This window comes from Protomyctophum bolini (assembly GCF_963924005.1).
Source record: "Protomyctophum bolini genome assembly, chromosome: 20".
Taxonomy (NCBI): domain Eukaryota; kingdom Metazoa; phylum Chordata; class Actinopteri; order Myctophiformes; family Myctophidae; genus Protomyctophum; species Protomyctophum bolini.
The window spans coordinates 38,628,953-38,656,420 of NC_137881.1; the positions used below are offsets into that span (position 1 = coordinate 38,628,953).

Here is a 27,468-nt window from a genome sequence, read left to right on the forward strand (position 1 = left end):
TATTCAGACTATTACCCCAAAACAGTATGTATACTCACTCTGCTTCTCTTCTGAAACTGGCAACTGCTATCACATTTGATCACTCCTGGATGTCAGACTATAACACTTGTATAAACCAATGAATAGTGTGACAGTGCTTTAATCTGTGGGCACAATTATGGAAACTCTGTATACAATACATATTTTGTGATTCAAAGTAACGTCTAAATGGTTTCTACATCTTCATAAACACTTACTACACCGTTACACTACACTATACTATTACACTTATCATAGTTCATGGTATCATATTACACGTGTCATAGCAGCCTCCACCCACCTGCGAGGTACCAACATGGACTTCCAGAGCAGTACATGGACCTGGGAGAAGTGGCAATTCAATAAAACAAGCAGAAAGCCTGCAACACTGCATGTGTTTGGAAACAACAATAGAGCCACAACATAGTGAAAACCTTTTATCCTTTTCTTTATTGCTTAAAGAATACAACTTTGTAATCAAATGAATGTGTATCAATTACAACCACGTTATCTATGTTTATATTAAGGGTTTACCACACAGTCGCATTGCAAATGTTTGATAATACACCAGAGGTGGGCAAAAGAACAAATTCAGCCCAGATAAAGCATTTTACAAAGTAAACATCCTTAACATTGTGTACATTTGCTTGGATGCACTCTGCAGCCAAGCAGAGCAGTACGGGCATCTGGAATGGGTAGAGGGCTCAGAAGGGCTGGGCGCCTGAACACTGTGCATCGCGGGGCTGGCAGACTGACCACTGTGCATCGCAGGGCTGGCAGACTGAGGAGGGCTGGACAGCTGACCTGAATAGAGTTTGCACTTCGGCAGGTGTTTTCTCATCGCATCAGCCCTTAAAAGGGTGTTCTTACACCGCAGGGACAATGATAGTGTGCCTGAGATGTATCTGATCTGCAGTTAAGACAGCATCTAATGATGCGCAGATCTAGAGGGAGGGGAGACATACAATATGACAAATTAATATACAGTATATAATATACACACACAGCACCAACTCATTCTTACATTTCAAATGTACTTAAGGGGAGATCCATCCTTCATAGACCACTGGCAGTCACTAGACTGACTCACTGACTGAACACACAAATTGCATGCGTTGCAGAGATGGAACCTGGGTGAAATGAGTGCATGAATAACACACCCTGCCTGGCCAAGGCCAACAGTCTGAATAAGTCCCAATGTCAATTTGAAAGATAATGAAAATGCCTCCTCTCTACAGTACATCCAGACATACATCCTAAAAATAAAAAACAAGCTTATACATACCTTCAAAAGCGATTGCAGTTTTAATATGAGCAGTGGTACAGTGTACAGCAGGTTGTACATTGTTTGAGCTGTACAGACTCATTGGTGGTCAATATGGAACGATGCATCTGTTAATAAAAATAAACAAGACAATTTTAACAATTACACTGAATTTGCAGAGCAGATAATCTACATCTGTAGACAGGCATTAAGTCCATAGATCTGTCAATTTGCCTATGCTGTAACAATAACAGTAATCTTTTTTTTTAAGTATTAAACTAATAAAAATGATCCATCATTTAACAGACCTCACAAATTAAAATAATATGTCACCAGAAGCAAGGATGCATGTTGTATGCAGCCATGCTAGCTGCTGCTAAATAAAGAAAAGAAAAACAAACTCATTAACTCCTGTTCATAAGGCTATAGTTTGCACTGCAGAACGTTTACATTTATATTAAGTTATACTTATAATATTAATATTGTCTTGCTGGTTTACGTACCTTGCGGAGGAAGAACGAGAAGAGTCTGGAAAGTGGAAAGAACTGCAGCAAACGGGCTGTAATATAAGTAACCCAATAGTGTAAGTGGTGCCAGATTTTGCAACAGAAATGTTGAAAAGAAGCCACTCAACAAATTGCAACAGATTAGCTCATTTAAATCTAATGTTCATCAACTGTTTGAAAATAGCAGAGCTAGAAGCATAGCAGCATATTAAATTAATAATAATATTAATAATAATACAAATAACGATAATAATACAAGTCGCTTATAATAAGCGGACATGGCATGCGGACAACAACAAGCTCCCATGGACCGCCCCCACCCTTGCAATACTTCCTGATCAATGCCCTCCCCCCTCGCAGAGACTTCTTGATCGATCAATCCTGCCCTGCAGTCAGACGCTTCTCACTGGTGCAGCTATAAACTAAAGGGCAGATGTTTATTGTTTATTTGTACATTTCCAGGCAAAGGTTTTCCCTTGGCCTCTAGGGAGTGTGCATACAAAGTTTTACACAGATCCATGCAGTTAGAGGTGAAAACACTAATCGGCCAGTTATAGCGCCACCATGAGGCTGAGTTGAAAATGTTCCAGTGGCATTTCTTCCTTGGCCTAGTGGGAATGTGCATGCACAATTTCACTGAAATCACAAGATCATGATTTGTGGCATTTTGTTTGAAACAGAGCACTCCTGTGAACTTTGGAAGCCAATCAGGATGGAGTCCTAAAAATCTCAAATCTGAAAGACATGTTTCATTGAATGGCTCTAGAGACTGTGCACACATTTTCATACTGTTTGGACATCTGTAGGTGTACTGTCCAAAAAAAGAGTTTTGCACAAAGCGGCCTGGTGGTGGCGCTATAAGAGGCCAATGTGAAAACCTTGGGGCAGAGGTTCAGCTGTGGCATTCAGGGAGTGTGTGTGCAGAGTATGGCTGCGATCAAGCCAACGGTGCCGGAGATTAGCTGTCCACAGAGAATGGCTGCCAGAATTATGTTTTTGTTATTTCTTATTTTCTACCTTCCACTTTGCATTATTTGATGTTTTGGTAAAGAGTATTTTATTTGTTGCGCCATTTATCTACGTCATTTCCGGTCTCATGACCATATATGGGTTCAATTCAGCATGGCTGACAAGCATTGTACACTTCCTCCTGTGCAGCATGCAGACAGGAGGGTTGTGAAGGCAGTTCAGGTTATTTTGGTTTCTGTGTGTTGTTTGTCAATATTTATGTTTATGTTTTGTTTTGAGTCTAATTGATCGATTGTGTTTCTTTCCAGTCTTGATTGTTTTTGTTCATATGGGTTCCTTCCTTCATTCCCTTGATCCCTATGTGCAGCCAGTGAGGTGAATATTGTTTGTACTATATTTTAGTTATGTTTATGTGCTTCATGCTTTGTTGTTCTATTTATCAGTTTTTATGTTGGCTTGTTGATTGACGTGAGAGAAATAAAGCCACCAGTACCAGAGAAACAAGTGACTCGTTTTTAAGACATCAATGGGAGTGACACACACACACACACACACACACACACACACACACACACACACACTCACACTCACACTCACACTCACACTCACACTCACACTCACACTCACACTCACACTCACACTCAACTCAACTCAATTCAATTCAAAGGGCTTTATTGGCATGAGAAAACATACGTTTACATTGCCAAAGCAGAAAGAACAATACAACGATACAGCAATACAATCAGAACAAAAATGATGTACTTTGAAGGTCAGAATCTTCAATAGATCAACTTCTGTGTACCAAGATCACTTGATGCAGGTATAGTGCAGGAATATACACAATGATTAGTCTTTAGGGTGGTTGTGTTCCATTTGATATCCTTCTCCTATCACAGCAACTCACAAATCTTGCTGCTGTGTTTGCACATTGTTGTACTTCGCCCAGCAGATATGGGAGTTTTTTGTCATTGGTCATGTTTTCAAAATCTCCGTGTGTGGTTGTAATCTGTGGGAAGTATGTGTCTCTGATGTCTTGGTACAATGGACAGATGGTTAGGAAGTGTAGCTCGGTTTCCACTTTGTTTAGTGTGCACTCACACTCACACTCACACACACACACACACACACACACACACACACACACACACACACACACACACACACACACACACACACACACACACACACACACACACACAAACACTTGGACGAACTGAGTGCAAAACATACTCTCCCCATGCCTTCTGCCTGGTGGAGACAATAATAATAATGTAAAGTAGGTTCTGGTTCTTCGAAGATCAATGGGACTGGAATAATAATACATTTTATCCACTCTCTCCTCATTTTTAACCTTTTGAGTGCTCTTGTAGAAATGTTTATTTATTTGCCCCGTGTCATAGAGCAATGCATGTATATTATTTGTTTCAGTTCAGTGTTTCCTGCAGGAATTAATGAATTCATTAATTTGATTCATTAATTAATAAGATTAATAAAGTAAGATTCATTTGTATTATTGCTCTTGTAATGCTATTGGGGACACTGGGGGGACACTAGAGGACACTGGGGAGGCACTGGGAAGACACTGGGGAGGCACTGGGGAGACACTGGGGAGGCACTGGGGAGGCACTCTGGGGCAAACTGGGGAGGCACTGGGGAGACACTGGGGAGACACTGGAAAGGCACTGGAGAGGCACTGGGAAGACACTGGGGAGGCACTGGGGAGACACTGGGGAGACACTGGGGAGGCACTGGGGAGACACTGGGGAGACACTGGGGATACACTGGGGAGGCACTCGGGGGCAAACTGGGGAGGCACTGGGGAGACACTGGGGAGGCACTGGGGAGGCACTGGGGAGACACTGGAAAGGCACTGGAGAGGCACTGGGAAGACACTGGGGAGGCACTGGGGAGACACTGGGAAGACACTGGGGAGGCACTGGGGAGACACTGGGGAGACACTGGGGATACACTGGGGAGGCACTCGGGGGCAAACTGGGGAGGCACTGGGGAGACACTGGGGAGGCACTGGGGAGGCACTGGGGAGACACTGGGGAGACACTAGGGAGGCACTGGGGAGACACTAGGGAGGCACTGGAGAGACACTGGGGAGACACTGGGGAGGCACTCAGGGGAAAACTGGGGAGACACTGGGGAGGCACTCAGGGGCAAACTGGGGAGGCACTCAGGGGGACACTGTGGGGAGGCACTGGGGAGGCACTGAGGGGACACTGGGGAGGCACTGGGAAGACACTGGGGAGGCACTGAGGGGACACTGGGGAGGCACTGGGAAGACACTGGGGAGGCACTGAGGGGACACTGGGGAGGCACTGCAGGCACTGGGGAGGCACTCAGGGGGACACTGGGGGGCACTGCATGGGCAGACACTGGGGTGGCACTTGGGGAGGCACAGGGGAGGTACTGGACATTTCATATCACACACACACCATGATTCACTAGCCCCCTCAAAAAAAAAGCTTGGCATGGATTTATTTCAAGCATGGAGCAGCGCCATGCCAACAACATTGTGCAGGAAACCCTGAGTTTGCTGGAAACTGGGGCCTATTTCACGAAACTTGGATTAGAGATTAAGCCGGGTTTTAACACATATCCTGGCTTAACCGGTTTCATGAAAGCTGGTTGATCTTGCCAGATTAACTTAACCAGTTAACCTGGATATGTTGAGGCTTGATTCGGTTTCATGAAAGGGATGCTACATAAATTACCATGGGAATTTATGCTTTGGATTAAGGGCCGATTACTCCTGTTTTAGAGCTGAATAAAAGTCGGTTCGGCGCTGTAGAGCCTACAATTTGACGTCATTTGAGGTTCGGGGGGGCGGGTACCGTCCTAAAGTCGGCTCTTCGGTGCTACTGAAAATTTCTGACGAGCCGAAATCATTTCGGCACTACAGCGCCGAAATGGGAGTATGAATCGGCCCTTAGCCTGCTCCGGACCAGGCTAACAGCCAGGTTTAACCTAATCCTGATGTCTTTACTGTTCATTAAGCAGTCAAACTGATCACAAACCAATTATGTTTTCCAGATTTATTCAATTATTATGGGTTTATGTTGCCTTATTTGTATCGGTCTGTATTAAAGGACTAATTTAAGCACTATATAAAATCAAATAACCAAAATACATAGGCTGCACAACATCTTGACAGCTTGTGAGCTTGTAGATCAGCTGCTTTTGGTGAATGTTCCCCATGAGTAGGTTTGCTGTCGTGCAAGTGCACGGTTAAGAAGATTTTTTTTTTTTTTTTTTTTTTGTAAAAGTGAAAACCACTAAATATTACCATTACTCGTTGTTTTACAACATATTACCATTATAACGTTTCACCCATAGTCCTACATACTTACACATAGAAACCCCATTCAAACCTATTTAGGTTCATCCTACGGTGGACATGTGTGCCTGAAAAGGAATCTTTGAAATGTTTCATAGTTTTAGAAATATAGTGCTTTCAAATTTGAGACATTTATAGGCTCAAATTATGATGGAATAATACATTCTGAAAAATCGGTATTGCCATCATGCCATGCAATCGTGACACTACAGTGCATGCAGACAGATAGACAGACAGACTTAATGTAATGTAACATTTCATGGCGCACAATACATGTAGATTAGTAGGATATAATTCCATACCATACCGAATCCGGAGCGCACTCGCCTATTAGTTTGGCGTTTGCATTGCACAAATGAGCTCAGTGCGCTATTTCGAGAAAGTGCCCTTAAAGTTTAAGCTCGTTTGGAACTATAGCTCACCCTTCACAACTCGGGGCTATAGGTTCACTGAATTATATATTTATGGACTTCGACTATATAATATGCTTTACAATTTATGCGTTCAATCTGTCGGCAATATTTTGCCACGCTCTCTCCCTCGCCTTGTTAATGGCGCTTGTATTTCCCTTTTTTTTATTATTTCCTTGGCTTCCTCGTAGTATATCATAAGATTTTCTTGCTCCTCATCGGTGAAAGCCGCAGCTCTCCCTGCAGATTTGCTCGCCTCGCTCATGATTGGTCTCGCTCAAGAAATCTATGATCGGCATCATGGCTTTTCAAGGAATGCGTGCACGCGCTTGTAAGCGAGGCTTGCTGAGCCCGGCTCGCTTTTTAAAGTATTTTATTAAATTTCCACACAGTTACAAGTCATACATATATCGAAACTTGAAAATCCATACAAACATATATGCTGCTTGTCAATGTATAAAATCATCACATCAAATTACATACATCATAATACATAAAACATCATCAATACATACATCAAAAACATTTAGTTCACAGCCACTTAGGCGCCAGGGAGCGCGAGCGTCACAGTACCATCCGTTGATGCGATGTATACTCTCCGCGTCGCCCCCTAAAGCCCAAGCGCCCGTGCCTGTATGTGCCGCTCTGAGGGTCTCGCCGCCCGCCAGCAGACAGCACCATGCTTTGGTGCCATGTGTGACTATCCGCTGGCACGCAACAAGACCCCCAGAGCAACACACTCAGTACAAACATTAATAAATATATAAAATGTCCAGAGAGGGAGTCCTCGCATCAGGACAAGGCAGAAAAGATATATATATACACATGTTACAAAGATTATCTTGTCCAGACAGGCTACAGTGCCAAGGTGGACCAGTTTAGGTGCGTGTGCAATCTCTTAAGATCCATTGTTTTTTTCCTTTTAAGTTCCGTTTTAATATGTTTAAACACAGTGTTTGCATCAATTACTACATGGTCTATTGACATTCTACTCCGAGTTGTCCAGATCCTAAAAATTGTCACACAAATACAAACCCAAAATATATCATAATCTTCTTTTCTGCAGTTAAAGATACCGTACAAAATGTCTCTGTGGCATGGCACCTTCACACCTAAATCGTACATCTTGCTCCAGATTGTTTTTGATCTCTTGCAGTCTACGAGTAAGTGCCATATTGTCTCTAGTTCTGCACAGTCTGGCATGGGGCATTCCGTTGTGGTTACAAAGCAGCTCCATTTAACTACTGCTCTAGTTGGAAGTCTACCGTGTGCAGTTAACCACATAACGTCCTGCATCTTCCCAGTGACGAGGCCACTGTTAAAATTATTTACTAGGTTTTTACTTTCTTCAAAGGAGCAGTGTTTAAAAAGTACCATACCTCCATATATCTTATTACTTATTAGATTATATATTATTTTATTTGATTGGGTTCCCCAGTTAATATTTAAATTGCTATGTTTTGTGGTAAAGTCCCCATATGCCAGTTTATAGTATGGCAGTGACAGTCTGCCCCTGCCCCTCTGTTTTCTCCATGTTTTGTGGTCTCCTACCCAAGCTGCTCCACACAGAATGCCCCTAGCCACATTTTTACAGAATGCAATCATTATTTTGCTGCCGACGTCCATTGCGCCAAGGCCTCCCTCTTTGACACTTTTAAACATAAAAATCCTTTTGGCAACCTCCCGGTTGTTTCCCCAAATCAAACGTACACACATCCTATTAATTCTTGTTATGCATTTCTCAGGTGGCGGAAAAATGGTGGCCAGGAACAATAATTTTGACAAAATAAATGTTTTTACAATCTCTATTCTCGATTTATAAGTTGTGTCCCTAACTTTCCATTTTTCAACTTCGGCATGTATTTCCATTTCTTTTCTGTCCCAATTATTTTTTGCACAGTCCCTATTAGCAAAGAAAATGCCAAGTATTTTCATTTCCTCTTTCACCTCCATGAGCAGGGCCGGCCTCCGATCCTCCTCTCCTATCCAAATACATTCCGTTTTGGTCTCATTTAGCTTGGCCCCCGCGACCTGCTCATAGAGGTGGAAGTGTTCTCTGACATAATCCAGTTCTCTCTGCGATTTTATAAAGGCAGTTACATCGTCCGCGTATGCGGACACCTTGGCTACCGTTCTATTAATCCGAACTCCTTGTATTCGGTTATCATTTTTTATTTTATTTAGTAATGGGCTGATGGCCAGAACGTAGAGCGCTGCGCTCAGCGGACAGCCCTGTTTCACCCCTTTCTTTATGTCAATGTAATTAGACGTCCTTCCATTTACTTTTACCGCCACCTGAGATTTTGCATACAACATTTTAACCATTTTTATAAATACCTGTGGAAACCCATATTTATCTAAAACACCCCATAAATATTCTCTATTTACAAAATCAAAAGCTCTCTTTTGGTCAAAGCCAACAATAAAAAAGCCAGGCTCATGACGTGAGTTTATCATCTCTCTGATCCTATTTAAATTGTCCCACATCATACGTCCTTTAATGGCGCATGTCTGTTCTTTTTCAATTATTTCGTTTAATACTGTATTTAGTCTTATCATTATGATTTTGGCGAGTATCTTATATTCTATATTAGTTAGTGTGATCTGTCTCCAATTATTTATATCTTTTTCATCCCCTTTTTTAAAGATCATCGAGATGGTACCCTGATAAAACCCGTCATGCATTGACTTCTTAAAACACCCGTCATTAAATGCAGAGGCCAAAATATCAGCAAGTTCGTTAGCAAAGACCTGATAAAATTCGGAGGGTAGGCCATCCGGGCCGGGAGACTTCCCTCGGTTTAACAAAGAAATTGCTTTTTTTACTTCCTCGCTTGTGAAATCACCCAGGAGTGTGTCAAAGTGCACTCCATCTATTTTTTTCACCTCTGATAAAAAGGCCTCTGCATCCAACAAAGTACCATCACCACAATACATTTCCTTAAAATGTTCCACTATCAATTCCATTATTCCATTATCATCATTTACAATTTGACCATGTTTATTTGTCAGTGCATTTATACAGTTAAACTCCTGTCTCTCTTTATATTTCTCTATAACTTTTCGTATGTTTGCTGGTTCGTCCATATCGAAGCCTGCTTGTACTTTAGCTGCATTAAAATAATCATTATTAAAAATCTTCAAAGTGCTAGTAATGTCGTCTAATTTATTTTCATCATGTTCTGATAGTGGGCTACTTTTACATTTGAGTTCAACATATAGTTGCATTAGTTTATTATACTCTTTATTCCGTTCCATATTTAAATATTTACATTTTAAAATGAGTTGCCTTTTTACGCATCTCTTCATCTCTTCCCATAATTCGACATTTGATTCAGTAAGAACTCTTAAATCCTTCACTCTACTTATCTCATTTTTAACACTCTGTATTAACTCTAGATTTTTTAAGCAATTGATGTTTAGTTTCCAGTTGTTTACTCTGGGTCTGGCGTGAAAGCTAATAGTAGCTCTCACTGCCAGGTGGTCGGAATTAACCCAAGCCTCAGTTTTATATGTGTTCACATTAATGTCTTTTGACACATAAATTCTGTCTATACGCGTCTTGACCCTTGAGTCAAAACGTGTATAGCCAGTTGCATCTGGGTGCAGCACCCTAAAAGTATCTCTCATTTCTAGACTTTCGCAGGTTTCCTTCAAAACTTTACTCGCTCTATCATATAGGCCTGTGTTACTACCGGTTGTTGATATTCTATCTTTAAGATCTGTTATAGTGTTAAAATCACCGGCCAGAATTATACACTGCCCTCCACACAAAACTTCTCTCAACTTATTAAAAAGACATATCTTTTCGCATCGCTGCGGGGTTGTATATACATTAATAAGCCGCATTTTCTGTTTCCGTACTATACAGTCTAAGACCAGAAGTCGGCCTGGTATTATTTCTCGTTTCCTTTGAATAGTTACATTTTTTGTGTTAAACAAAATACCGACTCCATCGACGTGGTCACCACCAATTGAAAATTCCGACCACCCGTGGGACCAGTACTCTCTAACAGTATTTACATCAGCCAGTGTTTTTAGCCGCAATTCTTGTGCAAAAATAATATCAGCTCTAATATTTTTAATTATATTAAGTTTCTCCTGTCTAGTACTTTCTTGCTGTATTCCCCTTACATTGATTGTGGCAATATTAAACATCATTATGGCGAGTAGTGGGCCTATATATTTCATCATCAGGTTTTAAAGGGCTTTTTCGATCCCTGGCTTTTGGATTTTTTCCCATTCTTAATATGTGATTCAGGAGACTGTCTGTCTCTCTTGCCTTGTAAGGGAGGGAAGTTCTCTGTGGACACCAATAAGGTGGATACAGGACCCCGCTCCTCGGACTGTGATCCGCACAAAATGTCAATCGCATCTTCGAGAGCTGTTTGACCTTCGTTAGTCTCTAAATCCCGCAAAATGTCACTTATTCTGTCCTCTGTGTCTGCATAATTCGGCACTTGATAGCTGGGAAGACTGACCTGCGTAGCACTCTCCATGTCCTGATCTGATGGCTGCGCGTCGGCAGGGGGAAGCTGCACTGGAGCTGATGTTGTTGGCACAGCAGCCGCTGCGTCCGTCTGCGGTGTCGATGCTTCCTCCGCTGGGGCTGCGCTCGGTGGCTTTTTCCTCGGCGTTGCTGAGGGCTTGCTCGCTGGCTTTTTCTGCCCGCTGGTGGTGGCCTTCGTGCGCTGTTGCTGCCTTTCAGGTGCCGGTTCTTTGTCCGCTGGTCTCTTCGTCTCCTCCTCGGGTGCTGCTGGAACTGAGATCTGCTGGCTGCTGTCCGCGGGCGGAGTCTCCTCTTCTGGTCTCCGCCTCCCCTCGGGTGGTGTTGGAGCTGCCGTCGGTTGGCTGTCAGGTGACGTCAGCTGGCTGTCAGCTGACGGGGTGTCCTGTGTCTGCTGGCTGACGTGGCTGTCTGTTGGCGTCTCTCCTGCTGCTGCTGCTTCGGGCTCCGGGGTTGTATCCGCAGCTTGTTGCTGCCTCCGCTTTGCTCTGTTGCTGTACGACTGTGGGCAGGTGAAGAAAGTGTGCCCCACTTCACTGCACAGGCTACAGACTCCGGCACTAGTACACTCCTTCCCCTTGTGTCCAGTCATACCACATTTCCAGCACTTCACAATGTCACATTCCTTCACCTGGTGAAATCTGGACTGGCAGATATAGCATCTCTGTATCTGGCCTGCATAGGTGATTTTCCCATTGTATGGCCCCAGGGAAATGGAGTTAGGGAGGTCTACTGGTCGCCCGTCACTGCCTGGTTTATGCAGCTTGACCCTGTAGCGTCGGACCCCATACCACAAGCCAAACTCGTCCAGGAGTTTTTCCACTGGACGCAAGAGTGTGCAGTACCTGCTCAGGTACTGCTCGATGTCGTAATCTGCTACCCTTGCCGTCCAGAACTTGATCATGACAATGAGTGTGTCGACAGGTACAGAGGAATGAAGTTCAAAGTCCTTCCACTCGCCCTCTACAGATCTGTCTGCAAAAAGGGTGCTGAATTTCCGCAGGGAACCTTCACGGTGGAAAGAGAGTTCAAACTCTCTCCTGTTTGGTAGGGCTATAAAGGAGTATATTTCACTCACTTCCATCCACCTCGTTCTGAGCAGATACTGTCCGACCACGCTTCTGCTCGGAGGCTCTCCATGTCCGATAAAGCGAATCCGAGCCCAGTGCCGCCCTGTCCGGTCTCCGGGCTCGGACCGGGGGTCCTCCCCCGCAGGGGGCATTTCCCCTATAGTCGTGCTTTCTGTTCACCGTTATTTTTTTTGAGATATCTCAGATATCTCAGATATGAGAGGAATTAGTTTAAAGGTACCACCGTACCGCAGACACCACCGGTGCCTGCGGCTTTATAGTTCAGATGAGTATATTATCCTCCCGTTTTTCCTCGGCCACTCATTTTGGTGTAGGTTTATTTCTGGAATTGAATATAGAATAAAGCCCGGCTCGCCAAATCCGCCAATTCTGAGCCTCACTTGGCTTTAGTGGAACGGAATAAACCAGGCTGTAAAGATCAGGATTTAAAAAGCCTCGCTTTGGCCTATATCCTGGATTAGTTAATCCAAGATTCGTGAAATAGGCCCCTGGTATTCCATAGTATTTATTAGCTATATTACAGCAGTCCCAGTCAGATTGACGTGTGTAAGAGCTGCCCTCCAATCGGTGCCAGTGATGCATGGTACCTCCCCAAACAAGGAGGTTTCAGAACACTGACCAATCATAGGACGACGGCGTCTCCGTGGCGCTAATAAATTCAGCAGTTTGCTCTGTTTAGTCATTCTATTCTAGACCTCTATAGAACAGACAATGGCCAGAACTAAGCAGACAGCTCGTAAGTCCACCGGGGGCAAAGCGCCCAGGAAGCAGCTCGCCACCAAGGCAGCTCGTAAGAGCGCGCCGGCCACCGGCGGAGTGAAAAAGCCTCACCGTTACCGTCCCGGTACAGTGGCTCTGAGGGAGATCCGTCGTTACCAGAAATCCACCGAGCTGCTGATCCGCAAGCTGCCCTTCCAGCGCCTGGTGAGGGAGATCGCCCAGGACTTCAAGACCGACCTGCGCTTCCAGAGCTCCGCCGTCATGGCTCTGCAGGAGTCCGCAGAGGCTTATCTGGTCGGTCTGTTTGAAGACACCAACTTGTGCGCCATCCACGCCAAGAGGGTGACCATCATGCCCAAAGACATCCAGCTGGCCCGTCGTATCCGCGGAGAACGTGCTTAAACAAATCCGTCACTGTCACAACCCCAAAACGGCTCTTTTAAGAGCCACCAAATGTGTTATTTAAGGTGAGACACCCCAGGTGAAATCATGATTTTTCTTTTTTTTTTTTTTTTGCTATTTTGCTTCCTAAACATGTTTTCTTTCAAACTAAAGCAAAATACACATTAAAAATACAGATTTAGATGTTTAGTTGGATAGTTTATTTTAGCCAATGACAGCTCGTTTTTCGGGGTGAAAAGCCACCATCTCTATTTTCATGATTGGTTGTTGGTACAAAGGAAGTGACCATATTTGGATCAGACCACAGTCAGCTTGACGTCCAGACCTTTCCAATGATATATGCCATTATATGTTGTTGCCAAGGTTTGGATGAGATATTTTGTCTCAAAATAGTGGCTTCAAATAAAACGTTTTGGAATTTTACAATACAAATCTTTAAAGGCCGTTTTCTCAAAATGAGTTTTCCTCATACTTGGGACAAAGAATTTCCACTTCAGTTGAACTCACATACACCAAACTTTCCAGTCTTATTCATAACTATATTCCGCAGACATTTACACATGGATTTGTTGATATATCATTCACAGCCTGATTTACATCACATTTTATACCAAAAAAATGCCGAAAATTGGGTTTTTTATGCCTGTTGACACTATTTTCTGATTTGTGGAGTGATAATTAGAGATATCAAAAATCCCATGTGTAATTTTCTTTGTCTCTAATGTGTCAACAAAATGAAATGATCATTTTGAACCTGGCTTTATCCGATCTTCAGATTTATCGTCCCGAAATGTATGCAAATTAGCGCATATAATGCCTAATTTGCATATTTAAACATATAATTTCAGAAAACTTGTAATACAAAAAATCTTAGTTTTAATATAAGTAATCAACTGGAGAAGTTTCATTGTGATAGCTATTATTTAACTTTTTTTCCCTATTCACCTGGGGTGTCTCGCCTTAAAGAGCTATTATCCTTTGGTATTGACTAGTTATGCACTTTTAACTAACTCAACAATGAGCCAAAAATGACAATTATTAATTTGGTAATGTGTGCTGAGAAAATTTGACTAACTCTCATGTGCACATTAAAGTGTTTATTCATCAATGCCATTGCACAAAAAAACAATACAAATACTGTATCATTTGAGTTACATTGTGTGAAGGCTATAATAAGTCATTAAAACTGCTACCTGTGTGTGCTCCTTACTATTATCTCAGACACCCATTCACATGAAATTATTATCATTAGTTTAGCATTCATTTGTAAGTAATCACTTTTTTGGGTTACTATGAAAGGCAATGCCAATTTTATTTCAACAAGGCAATTCAATGTGCTGTTACACAGAACACCAAGCAAAGAAAACATATTTGTGAAATTACATTAGAATACTGAATATGCAAACAAATCACACCCGTGTGAATTGAGGGGCGCTCTTATACGTCATCATACATCATCTCATTCTGGCCAATCACAATGTATGTCCTCGTCTTCAATGTTTGTGTTAACACAAACACTCAGAACTGGCCATTCATTGTCAATGGCATTAAATGTTTGTGTTTAGGACACACTGTTTACGTGCACACTAATTGCCTTCAGCTCCTAGTCCTGTAAATGTTTTAAACCTTTTTGTAATCAGTAGGCTTTTTTGTTGTTTCATGCTCTTTAAATGTTCTAATATTGTATTTTTCTTATATGAAGTATTGCTAAACGTTTATTTTAATGTTGTATTTTATGATGTAATTTTTATATGGAAAGCACTTTGGGTCAACTTCTGTTGTTTTTAAATGTGCTATATAAATAAAGGTGACTTGACTTGACTTGACTAAAGGCTCGACATAGATGGGGCTTGTGCCCCGCAAATAATAACAATACTGCAAGTCTGTGACTCTGTGTGATCTTGTAGATCTGCTATTCTGCTATTAATCAGCATCGCTAGGGGGGGGGGGGGGGGATACATCCTGACCCAGAGAATCACAACCTTAGATTTACTCCTTTTATGTTGAACTGACACATGCAATACTGGAGAATGAAAACAGTTTGATCTGCACATCACTGCATTCATTTCTTAATGTTTACTTGAGTCCAGCTGTGTGAGGCTCCATAACCATAAAGGCCTATTCATAGTCTGGATCTTCGGTGGTTAGGTGACCACCGAACTACAACATGACGTCACGAGCCGCGGTGAAGAGCAAACCACCGCCACCGCTCCAGCCCTTCTCTCTGTTTTTACTCACCGCCGCTCAGCGTTATTTCAGCTCCGGTGGTCACCTCACCACCGGAGCGGTGGTCACCTCACCACCAAAAATCCAGACTATGAATAGGCTTTTAGGCGCCAGAGAGCGCGAGCAAACAGCACCATGCTTGGGTGCCATGTGTACTATCCGCAGCACCCCCCAACGCCCAAATGCCTGCACCTGCATGTGCTGTTCTGAAGGTCTCGCCACTCGCCAACAAATAGCACCATGCTTTGGTGCCATGTGTGTCTATCCGCTGGCATGCAACAACACCCCCAGAACCGCACACTCAGTATAAACATTTAAAAGTATAAAACATGTAGACATACCGCAACCGGGAGTCCTCACATCAGAATACTACTCACTGTGGCAGAATAAGGGCAAAAAATATATTTACATGAATGTTACAAAGTACATTTGTCTGGGCTGTGCTAAAATTACTACTACTACTAACCCTACAGTGCCAAAGTGTGCCAGTTTAAGTGCGTGGGCAGTCTCTTCAGGTCCATTGTTTTTCTCCTTTTAAGTTACTCAAATTTGTTTAAAAAATACCGTACAAAATGTCCCTGTGACATGGCACCCTCACGCCTATATCGTGCATCTTGCTCCAGATTGCTTTTGAACTATTGCAGTCTTCTATGAGCAAGTGTCATAATGGTCTCCAACTCTTCACAGTCTGGCATGGGGCATGGTCACCTCACCACCCAAATTCTAGACTATGAATAGGCCTTAACCAAGCTTGTCTCAGAGTCACCTCACCTAAATATGCACTGCCACCTCTGTCATGAATCCATCCATTACTACTATAATGTACTTTGATATCACTGTTGAGAACGGATTACTTATAAGTACTTAATTATTGGCCTCATTGATCATGACACTTAGCTGAATAAATATTGAAAGAAAGTGTGGGTGGCTCTGAAAAGAATACATATGAAGTAGTGTCCATAAAATACATTATAGTCTCCATGTTGTCCATAATGTCACGACACTACAACAAATACTTTTGTATTAATACAAAGGTATAGTCTACTGTACACACCAGTTTAAGTAAAATAATGCATGCCAACATGCAACATCATGTTCCAAAGTCAGATTTGTCTGCTCACATCATCAAGCATGGAAGTAGTGTATCAGTGTAGCTTATGTTTGCCATAACCAAAGACATAATGTACCTGCAGTTGATTGAAGATGAAAACATATTTTTTGTATTTTGATAGCAATACGTTTTTGACCACAAAAGTATTACAACCTCTGGCATTGGAATGTGGTATCAACTCCACCATGCTGTTGTCAACTGGAGTGTGTTTACTTGTGTCAGAAAACCTTCTTTTTATAGAAAAACGGAAGACAAAACAAAAGTATAGTTTATGTTATTGCGTCGCCATGAATGTCTGCTAAGAGGAGTTTGAGTATCATTGTCAATTTATCATAGTTTAAATTGTTTTAGAATACAAATGATAGGAAACACTTGTGTCGGACTGTGGAAGGGTGGTGTTTTTTATCATATAACTTAAACACTAGAGTGCTGTTTTCATATCAGATGTATTAATGTAAAAAAGGAGCATGTGTGTTAACTGATCAGCTCTTTGTTGCATTAAATAATATACCCAGTAGATAGTTATATGATGTTTTAATTGAGGAGAAAACACAAAAGTGTCACATTAAGATACTACAGAAGAGCTGCTGTGTATGTTGAGTCTAGATGGTTCTCATGTGGCGTTTAAGTCCAGCCCCTTCAGAGCGTTCAGCATCACACTGTGGGAGTTTACTTTCGAGAAGGAACAGCAATCTACTATCCGAGAGAATAATGGCAGAAGTCGCTCCAGCACCAGCACCAGCTCCGGCCAAGGCAGCCAAGAAGAAGGCAGCAGCAGCTCCCCGACCCAAGAAGACCGGCCCCAGCGTCGCTGAGCTGGTCGTCGAGGCCGTGTCCGCCTCCAAGGAGCGGAGCGGTGTCTCTCTCGCTGCGGTCAAGAAGGCTTTGGCTGCCGGTGGCTACGATGTGGAGAAGAACAAGGTCCGCGTAAAGACCGCGGTCAAGAGCCTGGTCACCAAAGGCACCCTGGTCCAGCTCAAAGGCACCGGCGCGTCTGGCTCCTTCAAGATTAACAAGGCAGAAGCGGTGAAGGTAAAGAAGCCTGCAGCTAAGAAAGCAGTCAAAGCAAAGAAGCCCGTTGCAGCCAAGAAACCCGCAGCGGCTAAGAAATCGCCCAAGAAGGCGGTAGCAAAGAAGCCCGTAGCCGCCAAGAAATCACCCAAGAAAGCCAAGAAGCCTGCCGCAAAAAAAGTAGTAGCTAAAAGCCCGAAGAAGGCCACCAAGAGCCCCAAGAAAGTGGCTAAGAAGCCTGCAGCAGCCAAGAAAGCTCCAGCCAGGAAGGTTGCCAAACCCAAGGCAGCAAAGAAGGCAGCGCCCAAAAAGAAGTAAACTGTCTGCTCCATATTTATACCCACAAAAGGCTCTTTTAAGAGCCAACCACATTGTTTTATAAGAGTATCCTATCCTCACTATAATGGTGTTCATGTGAGCAGCAGGCACTTTATACCCGTTTGTTAGAAGTCAAACACCACGCAATTATTAAAAGGCCAGTTCTAATCTGCCATTTATCTTCACACTGATAAACCATGAATCAGTTTGGTTCAAATCAATTTTGAATAGTGTACAATGACATATGGTAGTTCCAAATAAATAAAATAAAGGACTAGGGTTCCCCAATTAGCGTCCCTCCTCTCCTCTGCATGTTGTAGTATTTAGATAGTTCTGTTATGACTTCTCCTCTGCATGTTGTAGTATTTAGATGGTTCTGTTATGACTTCTCCTCTGCATGCTGTAGTATTTAGATGGTTCTGTTATGACTTCTCCTCTGCATGCTGTAGTATTTAGATGGTTCTTTTATGACTTCTCCTCTGCATGTAGTATTCAGATGGTTCTGTTATGACTTCTCCTCTGCATGTTGTAGTGTTTAGATGGTTCTGTTATGACTTCTCCTCTGCATGCTGTAGTATTTAGATGGTTCTATTATGACTTCTCCTCTGCATGTTGTAGTATTTAGATGGTTCTGTTATGACTTCTCCTCTGCATGTTGTAGTGTTTAGATGGTTCTGTTATGACTTCTCCTCTGCATGCTGTAGTATTTAGATGGTTCTATTATGACTTCTCCTCTGCATGTTGTAGTGTTTAGATGGTTCTGTTATGACTTCTCCTCTGCATGCTGTAGTATTTAGAATTATCGAGAGTACAGCATAGGAAAATAAGCCATGAAGTCATGTAATGTTATTATTTATGCTTTCCAATGGTTTCTACAAATGTTTACATATAAATTATTGTCTTTATTGTCTCTTGCATGATAATAAAATTTGATATTTAATTTAATATCTCAAACTTATGTAGCGCTTTTTCTCAGGTTCTTCTTGCCCCTCATGTGTAAAGTGTATTCTCATGTGTAAAGTGTATTTGAGTACTCACCCAAATACACTTTACACATGAGGGGCAAGAAGAAGCAACATGAAAAATCTACTTTATTAGGGAGTTAAAAAGAAGATTAATGCCAAGGAATAAAACCAATAAAAACAGGGAAAGCAATATTGGAGTGGAAAACATAACAGCAATTATATGATTATAGAGTTGAATAGCAATATTACTGTAAAAACAAATGGGTGATGTGACCAAGGGGGAGGAGTATGTGTGTGGGTGTGGGGGGTGCACATTGGCAACGCCTACGCAGCTCTCTCTGTGCCTGTCCTCCCTTACGTCCTCAGAACACACATAAAAAGGCAAGGCTCTGCTTCTCAAATCATTCACTTCTTGAACTACTGCTAAAGCAACGATGTCTGGAAGAGGCAAGGGAGGAAAGGGTCTTGGAAAAGGAGGCGCCAAGCGTCATCGCAAGGTGCTACGTGATAACATCCAGGGAATCACCAAGCCCGCTATCCGCCGTTTAGCTCGCCGTGGCGGAGTGAAGCGTATCTCCGGTCTGATCTACGAGGAGACCCGCGGTGTCCTCAAGGTGTTCCTGGAGAACGTGATCCGTGACGCCGTCACCTACACCGAGCACGCCAAGAGAAAGACCGTGACCGCCATGGATGTTGTCTATGCTCTGAAGAGACAGGGACGCACTCTGTACGGATTCGGAGGTTAATAACGCTGACTTGATCTACCAACAACCCAAAGGCTCTTTTAAGAGCCGCCCACACTTTCTCTACAGAGCAGATTCCATTATACAATTTCTAGAACCTTTTGAAGATTTGTACTTAACTACGGTAGTATATTACTGGTTTGCCCTGAAAAATAAATCCTGGATTTTGCAATCAGAGTTTTTAGTAGCCTTTGACTAGTGTGAACAAACTGTTGTAGTGGAGCGTGCTTAAATAACTGGCACAAACTTGGACATGGGCCATATTTTTTTTTTATTTGATTCCGTATACATTAATGACAAAGTACTTTTATGAATACAGATGAGAGCTGTGCATCATAACAGCAACAACTATGACACAGGATCAAAGCAAAATACGGTATGCATTTTCTTAAAGTATTATTATAGGACCTCTTAGTATATTGGGTCCCTTATGTACTACTTTTGGCTGCTGTTGACGACACAATAGCACCCAGCTGCAGTCTCGCAGACGAGACGTGCTCCGTGAGGGGGCTGTGCTCTGTGAGGGCGGTGATCCGTGAGGGACCGGAAACTTAACTTTGGTCCATTATTTCTCCACTTTAATAATACCAATTGGTATTGTGTTTTACATCATTTTAATCGTTGATTAGTCACCTTTACAACGAGGTACAGCTTGTCATGACCACGCGTCCGTGGAATGAGCAACATTGCTAAACGTCTCCACTTTAATATTACCAATTGTGTGTGTGTAGTATTATGGCTGTCAAACGATTACATTAAAAAGAAATACATTACATTTCTTAAAAATGTATTAGTCATGATTAATGATGTCCAAAATATGCCATATTTTTCTGGAGACTATATTGTTGTGGGAATAGAAAGATAAATAACAGTAGACCATCTTGCCAATCCGACTATACCAGTAAGACGCCCTGAGGGCGAGAAGTGAGGTCACGTGCACACATCTGCCTGGGTGACGGCAGACTACTGGGCGAGCGCTGGTGCTTTGGCATGGGGGGGTCAGATCAACATATGGAATTAATTCTGTACTGGCATTGGAGCGTGTCTTGAGTGTACAGGGTTTGATGAGGTCAGATCAACATATGTAATGTCAGAACAGGTCAGCTCCATATATGGAGATCGAAGGGTGGCAGCGGGGGCAGTGCCTTGAGTGTACAGGGTTTGATGAGGGCCCAGGTAGGGCCGGGCCTTCATTTTTGGGCCTGAGAACTCTACTAATAACTTTGGGTCTAGAGTTTGAATGGACAGGTATCAGTCAAAAAGGAAACATCGAAGAGGAAGGACGGGTGGGGAAGGATCAACATATGGAATGTCAGAACAGGTCAGCTCCATATATGGAGACCTAAGGGTTTGAGGTCAGATGTAGAGTTGCTGGCCGGCTCAGCTCCATATATGGAGATATAGGTGATGATCCAGTCTTTTCCATGTATGGCTATCCAGGGTTTGATTAGGTCAGTGTCGTGATCTTATATCATATATGGTGGTGTGACGTGTCATGAGGCATGATGTCATGAGGCGTGACAATATATGGAGGCGTGACATGACACAATTACTGACTGACTGACGGGAAATGCAGGTTTTCATAGTAAACAGTGGCCTACAGTCGCAACACATTGTTAAGAACTTTGTCCCCCAATGCATATGGTCCTGTGTCTGTGGTCTATGGTCTGTATCAAGTATCACTTGTATCATACGGGGTTATAGCAACTTATTACATTACTTAAATGCCTTGATATCATGTCATATTCGACCATACAGGCCTAGCCTATTGCATATAATTGTATTTTTGTTAGATTTGTATTTCTTCAAATATGCTCACTTGCCAACTAATAAGCTTTCAATTAAACTATTACCTACAACAAACTACATCAAACTTTTCCAAACCGAGCACGTAATTATGATTAAGCACAGCTGGTACTATACACAATGCATTTAACCCTCTAAGACCCAGCGTTGCTTTTTAGCAACAATTTTATTTTAATTAATTACTAAATTATTATTATTTTTTCTGTTCTTGCAATGCCATTTCAATGGCATTAGTCATGATATTTGCATATAAACACCCCCCACAGAGGCTGAAATTCACACAAATAAAAAATGTTTTGAACATTTTTTAACCTAAGACTTTTGACCTTTACCCTAATAAAAGTAGGTAAAATAAATGTAATATGTTTTTTTTGTGATCATTAGAATGTCTAGAACATGTTTTATTCATTATTGTGAAAGATATCCCCCAAATGTAAATTATTAATTTATTATATCATTATATCATTATTATACATTTTTCATCAAACTTTTTTTTTTTAACATATTTTTTAGTCTTAGTCCTAGTAGTAGCCTACAAAGTAGTAGTAAGGTTGAAATATATTTTTTGCAAGTAGAAATGAATGCGGGTGTTAGAGGGTTAAGCACACCAGCAAGTGCGTGTCGTGCACGCGCATGGTGTTGCGCGTGCGTGCATGTGCGCTTGTGCAAGACATTGGAAATTAACCTTTACATGGAAAGAGTGGTTGGCTCTTAAAAGAGCCTTTGTGGGTTTCGTTAAACGAATGAAGCAGATTTATTTCTTAGCGGCTTTCTCTGTCTTCTTGGGCAGCAGAACAGCCTGGATGTTGGGCAGCACACCGCCCTGAGCGATGGTCACTCCGCCCAGCAGTTTGTTGAGCTCCTCGTCGTTGCGGACGGCCAGCTGGAGGTGACGGGGGATGATACGACTCTTCTTGTTGTCACGGGCAGCGTTTCCAGCCAACTCCAGGATCTCTGCGGTCAGATACTCGAGCACCGCAGCGAGGTACACTGGAGCTCCGGCGCCCACTCTTTTGCCATAGTTGCCTTTACGCAGCAGCCTGTGGACACGACCCACGGGGAACTGGAGACCGGCACGGGATGAGCGGGTCTTAGCCTTCGCCCTGGCCTTTCCTCCCGTTTTTCCTCGGCCACTCATTTTGGTGTAGGCTTATTTCTGGAATTGAATATAGAAGAAATATGCTGGTGGAGAGGCGCGCGAGACCCTTTATATGTTCAACAGCACACGTTCTACTGCTACTGTCTATGTGCGGCTGTGCGCCCCACCAATGAATGAGAGCGAGGGCTGAGTGTGTACGAGCTCCCCTCCAATCGGTGCTAGTGGCTGAACAGCTCCTCCCAAGGAAGGAGGTTCCTGACCAGAGACGGTTTCTTTCAGAGAGAGAGAGAGTCTTTATTATACACAAGGGAAATTTGTTTTGCTCAGGTCAATGCATACATATACAAATACAATAAAATACCCAGCAAAGTACCAGACAATAATTCTAAAATGTAAAGGGTATATTTAAAAGAAAGCAAAGTCTCTCGCCACACATATACACTGTTCATAATCATTTTGTAGGCAAGCATTACTTGTATGTAAGGTAATAATAATAATACAACTTTATTTGTATAGCACCTTTCATGACATGCAGCTCAAAGTGCTTTACAGAGCAATGGAGAAAAAAATTAAGAAAAGCAAGGCATAAACATTAAAAAAAAACAAGCAGTAGGCCTAATGCAATATAGTGAGGACAAAAAATAAAAGATCAATTAAAAGCAAGGGTGTAGAAGTGGGTCTTGAGCTGTGCTTTAAAAATGTCTACAGAGACTGCCTGTTGAAGGTACAGTGGGAGTTTGTTCCATGCCGTCGGCCCGTAGAAGCAAAAAGCTGCTTCCCGTATTTTTTAGTTGCCACTTTTTTAGGCAAAGCGAACAGGCCAGCAGTGGAAGATCTTAGGGGGCCGTATTCAAACATGAATACGGCAGTTGGTGGCATAACGGCTACCAGTGACCACTGTTCATGTGATATATAGATAACAAACTGCAACAGATGGTTTAATTTAATGTAACTCGCCATGGTCTTATATATATATAATACCATGGCGAGTTACATTAAACCAGATGGAAACATTATTCAAGGGTTAAAGGACTGATATGGCAGGATTTCGGACACTAAACGCATGAGACACCAGTTCCCTTTGTCGATCTTTATTTGACGTGCACTCAGTATACACGGATGCCACTGGCTCGCAGGCCGGTCCTCCCAAGAAGCATAACATAACAATCACAGAGTTATACCTTATATACAGTCTTAGTCCCACCCACAAGGCGGACCAGAATGAGAGCAGACAGGATGGGGAGGTGAATACGCAAAGGACCATTTGTTTACACACAAAGGAAGAGGAAGAGGGGGGGGGGGGGGGGGGGGTGGGACGGAACAGGTGAGAAGGGAAGGGGGGGGGGAACTTGCTCTCCCAACATGGACAGGAAGAGACGGGGGTTGTGAGGTGGAGCTGTGGAGAGGATCTAAGTGACAACCGCCAAATGTTGCCTCTCACAGGATGTCAGGTTGTCTAGACGAACCTAGTGTATTCAATGAGCTTCAAATGAGCTTTGATGATGGAAATTCCTCGTCAAATCCTTCCTCTTGTTAATTAAAACAACAGCTTAATTAAACAATAATTTGAATTTTCCATCAATATCAAAATAATACATCATAATACATTTGAACAAAATACATTGTAAGCATGGTTTAAGCAGCTGCGTCAATGCGATTTTTTTGTTGAACTTTGTGCATGTTGTCGTGAAGTTCAGTCCTCGTTCTCGAGCAGCTTCACATAACTTCTCAAGTCAACTTGTAATTGTAGCAATACATAACTTCAAGTCAACTTGTAATTGTAGCAATACTTTCCATAAAGTTATGTGCAGTGTCTATGTCCCCACATTTATAGACAAACTACACATACTCCTCTATTTTTTTTTTTTTTTTTTTTTTAGATTGATAAAAAATCACTGATGTGCACTCAATCACTAGCTCATTTATCACTTACATGGAGACTATATATTTGACTAATAAGAAAATCCTGTAGGCTTAACAATCCAAATCTTATCTAATTTACAAAGGATCCAAGAAATCCCTAAAATTGATACTAATACAGTACCCTGTTGATTTAGCACGGCAAACTATAACATAACAAATAGCCCAGAGAACATCATATATTCCAAACAATATTTTCTTTCCAGGTATTGCATTAGCTTTTTTTAGCAACAAACTGGCATGCTGCAGGTGTCGATTTTCACACCTTACACCTACCTACCTTAACTGAAGGAAAGAAGTTAACATGGTATAGACATTATTTTCCATTTCATCCTATGAGTCAGGTCATCTTCGGTGTGCCTGATTTTGGTTAGGAGATTTTGTACTTGGTAATGTTATTTTCTATATAACACAATTTACACAATACAATTGTTTTAACAACACAGATCAATCCCACTGCCTCCTTGACAGCTGCAATGGGGCACCTTTTCCCCTGGCATCGGCGGCCATCTTCTGATAGGGGTGTGTGTGTGTGTGTGTGTGTGTTGTTGAGGCGGTGGGCAAGTCACATGCTGCTACTTTTAGCAGACTTCCGAAAAGTGTCTTTCCATTTCCATTTCACCTTGTTTTCCTTCCCATCGGGATCGGAAAATAAAGGCATCTTTCTGGCCTTAGATTTAAGGAATGGAGGCGTGAACCTCTCCCTTCCTGCCAACTCTGACAGTGCGTGCAAAAACTTACGGAACGCAACTGCCGGTACTTTGGTGATCTCCTCCTTCACTGGCCGGCCCGCCGGAACCCCCTCTGGGCGCATGAGTGTGCACTCCTCTCCCACCGCCTGTCGAACGAGCAGATTCTTGACACCCTCGACGTCCGTCGCTGCTTTGACGATTAGGGTTGTGTAGGTAGGCTCCAGGGCCTCCGAAGGAGATGTCCCCTTGTTCTCAACGTCTGTCGCTGGCTTGTCTCCGGTCCCGAACTGCTCAGCAGGAGCCTCCGTCTTTGTAGTCAGGAGCCTTCCTGCGCTGTGCACAGGAGATGTCCCCTTGTCGTTGACGTCTGTCGCTGGCTGCTCTGCTCCTGCTGGTTTTGGTTCCGTTCTCCCCACCTCGATGTCAGACGATTTCCTCTTGGTTGAAGGCTGTGGACCGTCCGCGTGGGCTCCTGCAGGCACCGTCTCCTCTCCGTCTGGGCATTGACTGGCTTGTATGTAGCCCAGGTCGAGAGTCAGTGCCTGCTGTGAAGACAAAGGAGATTTCTGAGGAGCCAGTGGTCTGCTCTGTGTCCTTGGAAGTTCTTCTATATGATTTCCCAGTTGTCTCTTCCTCCATCCACACTGAAAATACTTTTTTGTGGCGGTCAGATTTGTCTTTACTGACTTTTTCTTACTAATTTTCTTCTCATATTTTGCAACCATCTCTTTCTTTTCTGTGGCCGCCGGGGCACTTTTTTTATTCCCCATAATGAAATACTGTCAGCTTGACGTTCTTTTCTTTACTTTAAAGCAAGCACTGTATCTTTATGTCATTCTGTGACTTATGCCAACAGTGAAACAAGGTGTCTTTGTGCTTTCAACTTAAAGGTCTCTTTTCTTTACTTAATGCAAAACACTGTATCGTTATGTTATTCTTTATGTTGTTACAACAAGGTTTAACAAGGTGTCTTTGTGTTTAATGCAAGGTAATGCAAGCACGGTACTTTATGTTGTTTTAAAACAAGGTTCTTTGTGCTGCTTGACTTAATGCAAAACAAGGTCTCTCTTTATGTTTTACAAACTTGACTTTATGCAAGGTCTCTCTTTTCTTTTTTTTTTTTTTTTTTTACTAGGCTAGATTTTATACAATAGGAGATAGGTTTTGCAAAATATGAGAAGAAGCACTTCAATTGTCTGTAATCCGGAAGGTTCTCACCGTTTCAGTGTAGCCACAGGGTTTTTTTTTAAATCCAGGCGTTGAAACTCCATAGATGCAGACTCTTCTGTAGATCTGTCCTTTGGAGCCGTTTCGTTGAGATCTGTCCTTTTGGAGCTGTTTATCTTCCGGAGTTTCAGACGACACAGGACCCCACTTCTCGACACCAAACTGATATGGCAGGATTTCGGACACTAAACGCATGAGACACCAGTTCCCTTTGTCGATCTTTATTTGACGTGCACTCAGTATACACGGATGCCACTGGCTCGCAGGCCGGTCCTCCCAAGAAGCATAACATAACAATCACAGAGTTATACCTTATATACAGTCTTAGTCCCACCCACAAGGCGGACCAGAATGAGAGCAGACAGGATGGGGAGGTGAATACGCAAAGGACCATTTGTTTACACACAAAGGAAGAGGAAGAGGGGGGGGGGGGGGGGGGGGGTGGGACGGAACAGGTGAGAAGGGAAGGGGGGGGGGAACTTGCTCTCCCAACATGGACAGGAAGAGACGGGGGTTGTGAGGTGGAGCTGTGGAGAGGATCTAAGTGACAACCGCCAAATGTTGCCTCTCACAGGATGTCAGGTTGTCTAGACGAACCTAGTGTATTCAATGAGCTTCAAATGAGCTTTGATGATGGAAATTCCTCGTCAGGACATCGCTAACAAGCTAAGGATTCACTCCCTCAAAGCGACATGCGCCTCAAACTCTGGTCACCCCACCTCATGTCAATATATATATATATATATATATATATATATATATATATATATATATATATATATATAGGGTTGTTATCTGTATTTGAAAAGTTAAAATCTAAGGGTAGTTGAATTACTTTGTTAGTTTTCTAGCATGTATTACGTAATTTGAACAGTCTGTCCACCAATGCATGACATAGATTATGCCTCTCAGTCGATCACGTTAGGTCACTCACGTATACGATGACTGTATTATGACTTTGCCTGACAATGTCTAAAAACTAAACATTGCCTCAACATGCATGTGTAGTAGCTGTTATCAGTGCTGTGGGTATAATGATGGCAGTATTCCATTGCCACAGTATTTGGGGTACAGTCTATTTATTACGTCAGTCATGTGGTAGACTATGACTGACGCA

The 27,468-nt window shown here is 42.7% G+C and overlaps 4 protein-coding genes and 1 long non-coding RNA gene across 5 annotated transcripts; 3 read left to right on the top strand and 2 right to left on the bottom strand.

Annotated features, from left to right (window-relative positions):
- Window positions 1-449: 449 nt before the first annotated feature.
- Window positions 450-1,990, bottom strand: LOC308335137. Its single transcript, XR_013965983.1, has 3 exons — window positions 1,786-1,990; window positions 1,304-1,410; window positions 450-962 (listed from the first exon to the last, which is right to left on the bottom strand). It is a non-coding gene; the product is annotated as an uncharacterized lncRNA (long non-coding RNA).
- A 10,832-nt stretch (window positions 1,991-12,822) lies between these two features.
- Window positions 12,823-13,233, top strand: LOC308335153 (histone H3.2; the record flags this gene model as incomplete). Its single annotated transcript, XM_080792156.1, has 1 exon — window positions 12,823-13,233. The coding sequence occupies one exon, from the start codon at window positions 12,823-12,825 to the stop codon at window positions 13,231-13,233; it is 411 nt and encodes a 136-aa protein (XP_080648282.1).
- Window positions 13,234-17,281: 4,048 nt separating this feature from the next.
- On the top strand, window positions 17,282-17,899 carry LOC308335388 (histone H1-like; the record flags this gene model as incomplete). Its single annotated transcript, XM_080792410.1, has 1 exon — window positions 17,282-17,899. The coding sequence occupies one exon, from the start codon at window positions 17,282-17,284 to the stop codon at window positions 17,897-17,899; it is 618 nt and encodes a 205-aa protein (XP_080648536.1).
- A 1,388-nt stretch (window positions 17,900-19,287) lies between these two features.
- On the top strand, window positions 19,288-19,697 carry LOC308335418 (histone H4). Its single transcript, XM_080792445.1, has one exon. It carries the CDS (start codon window positions 19,299-19,301, stop codon window positions 19,608-19,610), a length of 312 nt encoding a protein of 103 aa, XP_080648571.1. The 5' UTR covers window positions 19,288-19,298; the 3' UTR covers window positions 19,611-19,697.
- A 2,470-nt stretch (window positions 19,698-22,167) lies between these two features.
- Window positions 22,168-22,551, bottom strand: LOC308335404 (histone H2A-like; the record flags this gene model as incomplete). Its single annotated transcript, XM_080792431.1, has 1 exon — window positions 22,168-22,551. One exon carries the CDS (start codon window positions 22,549-22,551, stop codon window positions 22,168-22,170), a length of 384 nt encoding a protein of 127 aa, XP_080648557.1.
- Window positions 22,552-27,468: the final 4,917 nt, after the last annotated feature.

What these genes read in the sequence shown, in the direction of transcription:
- LOC308335418 (XM_080792445.1), top strand. Translation starts at nt 19,299, where the DNA reads ATGTCTGGAAGAGGCAAGGGAGGAAAGGGTCTTGGAAAAGGAGGCGCC.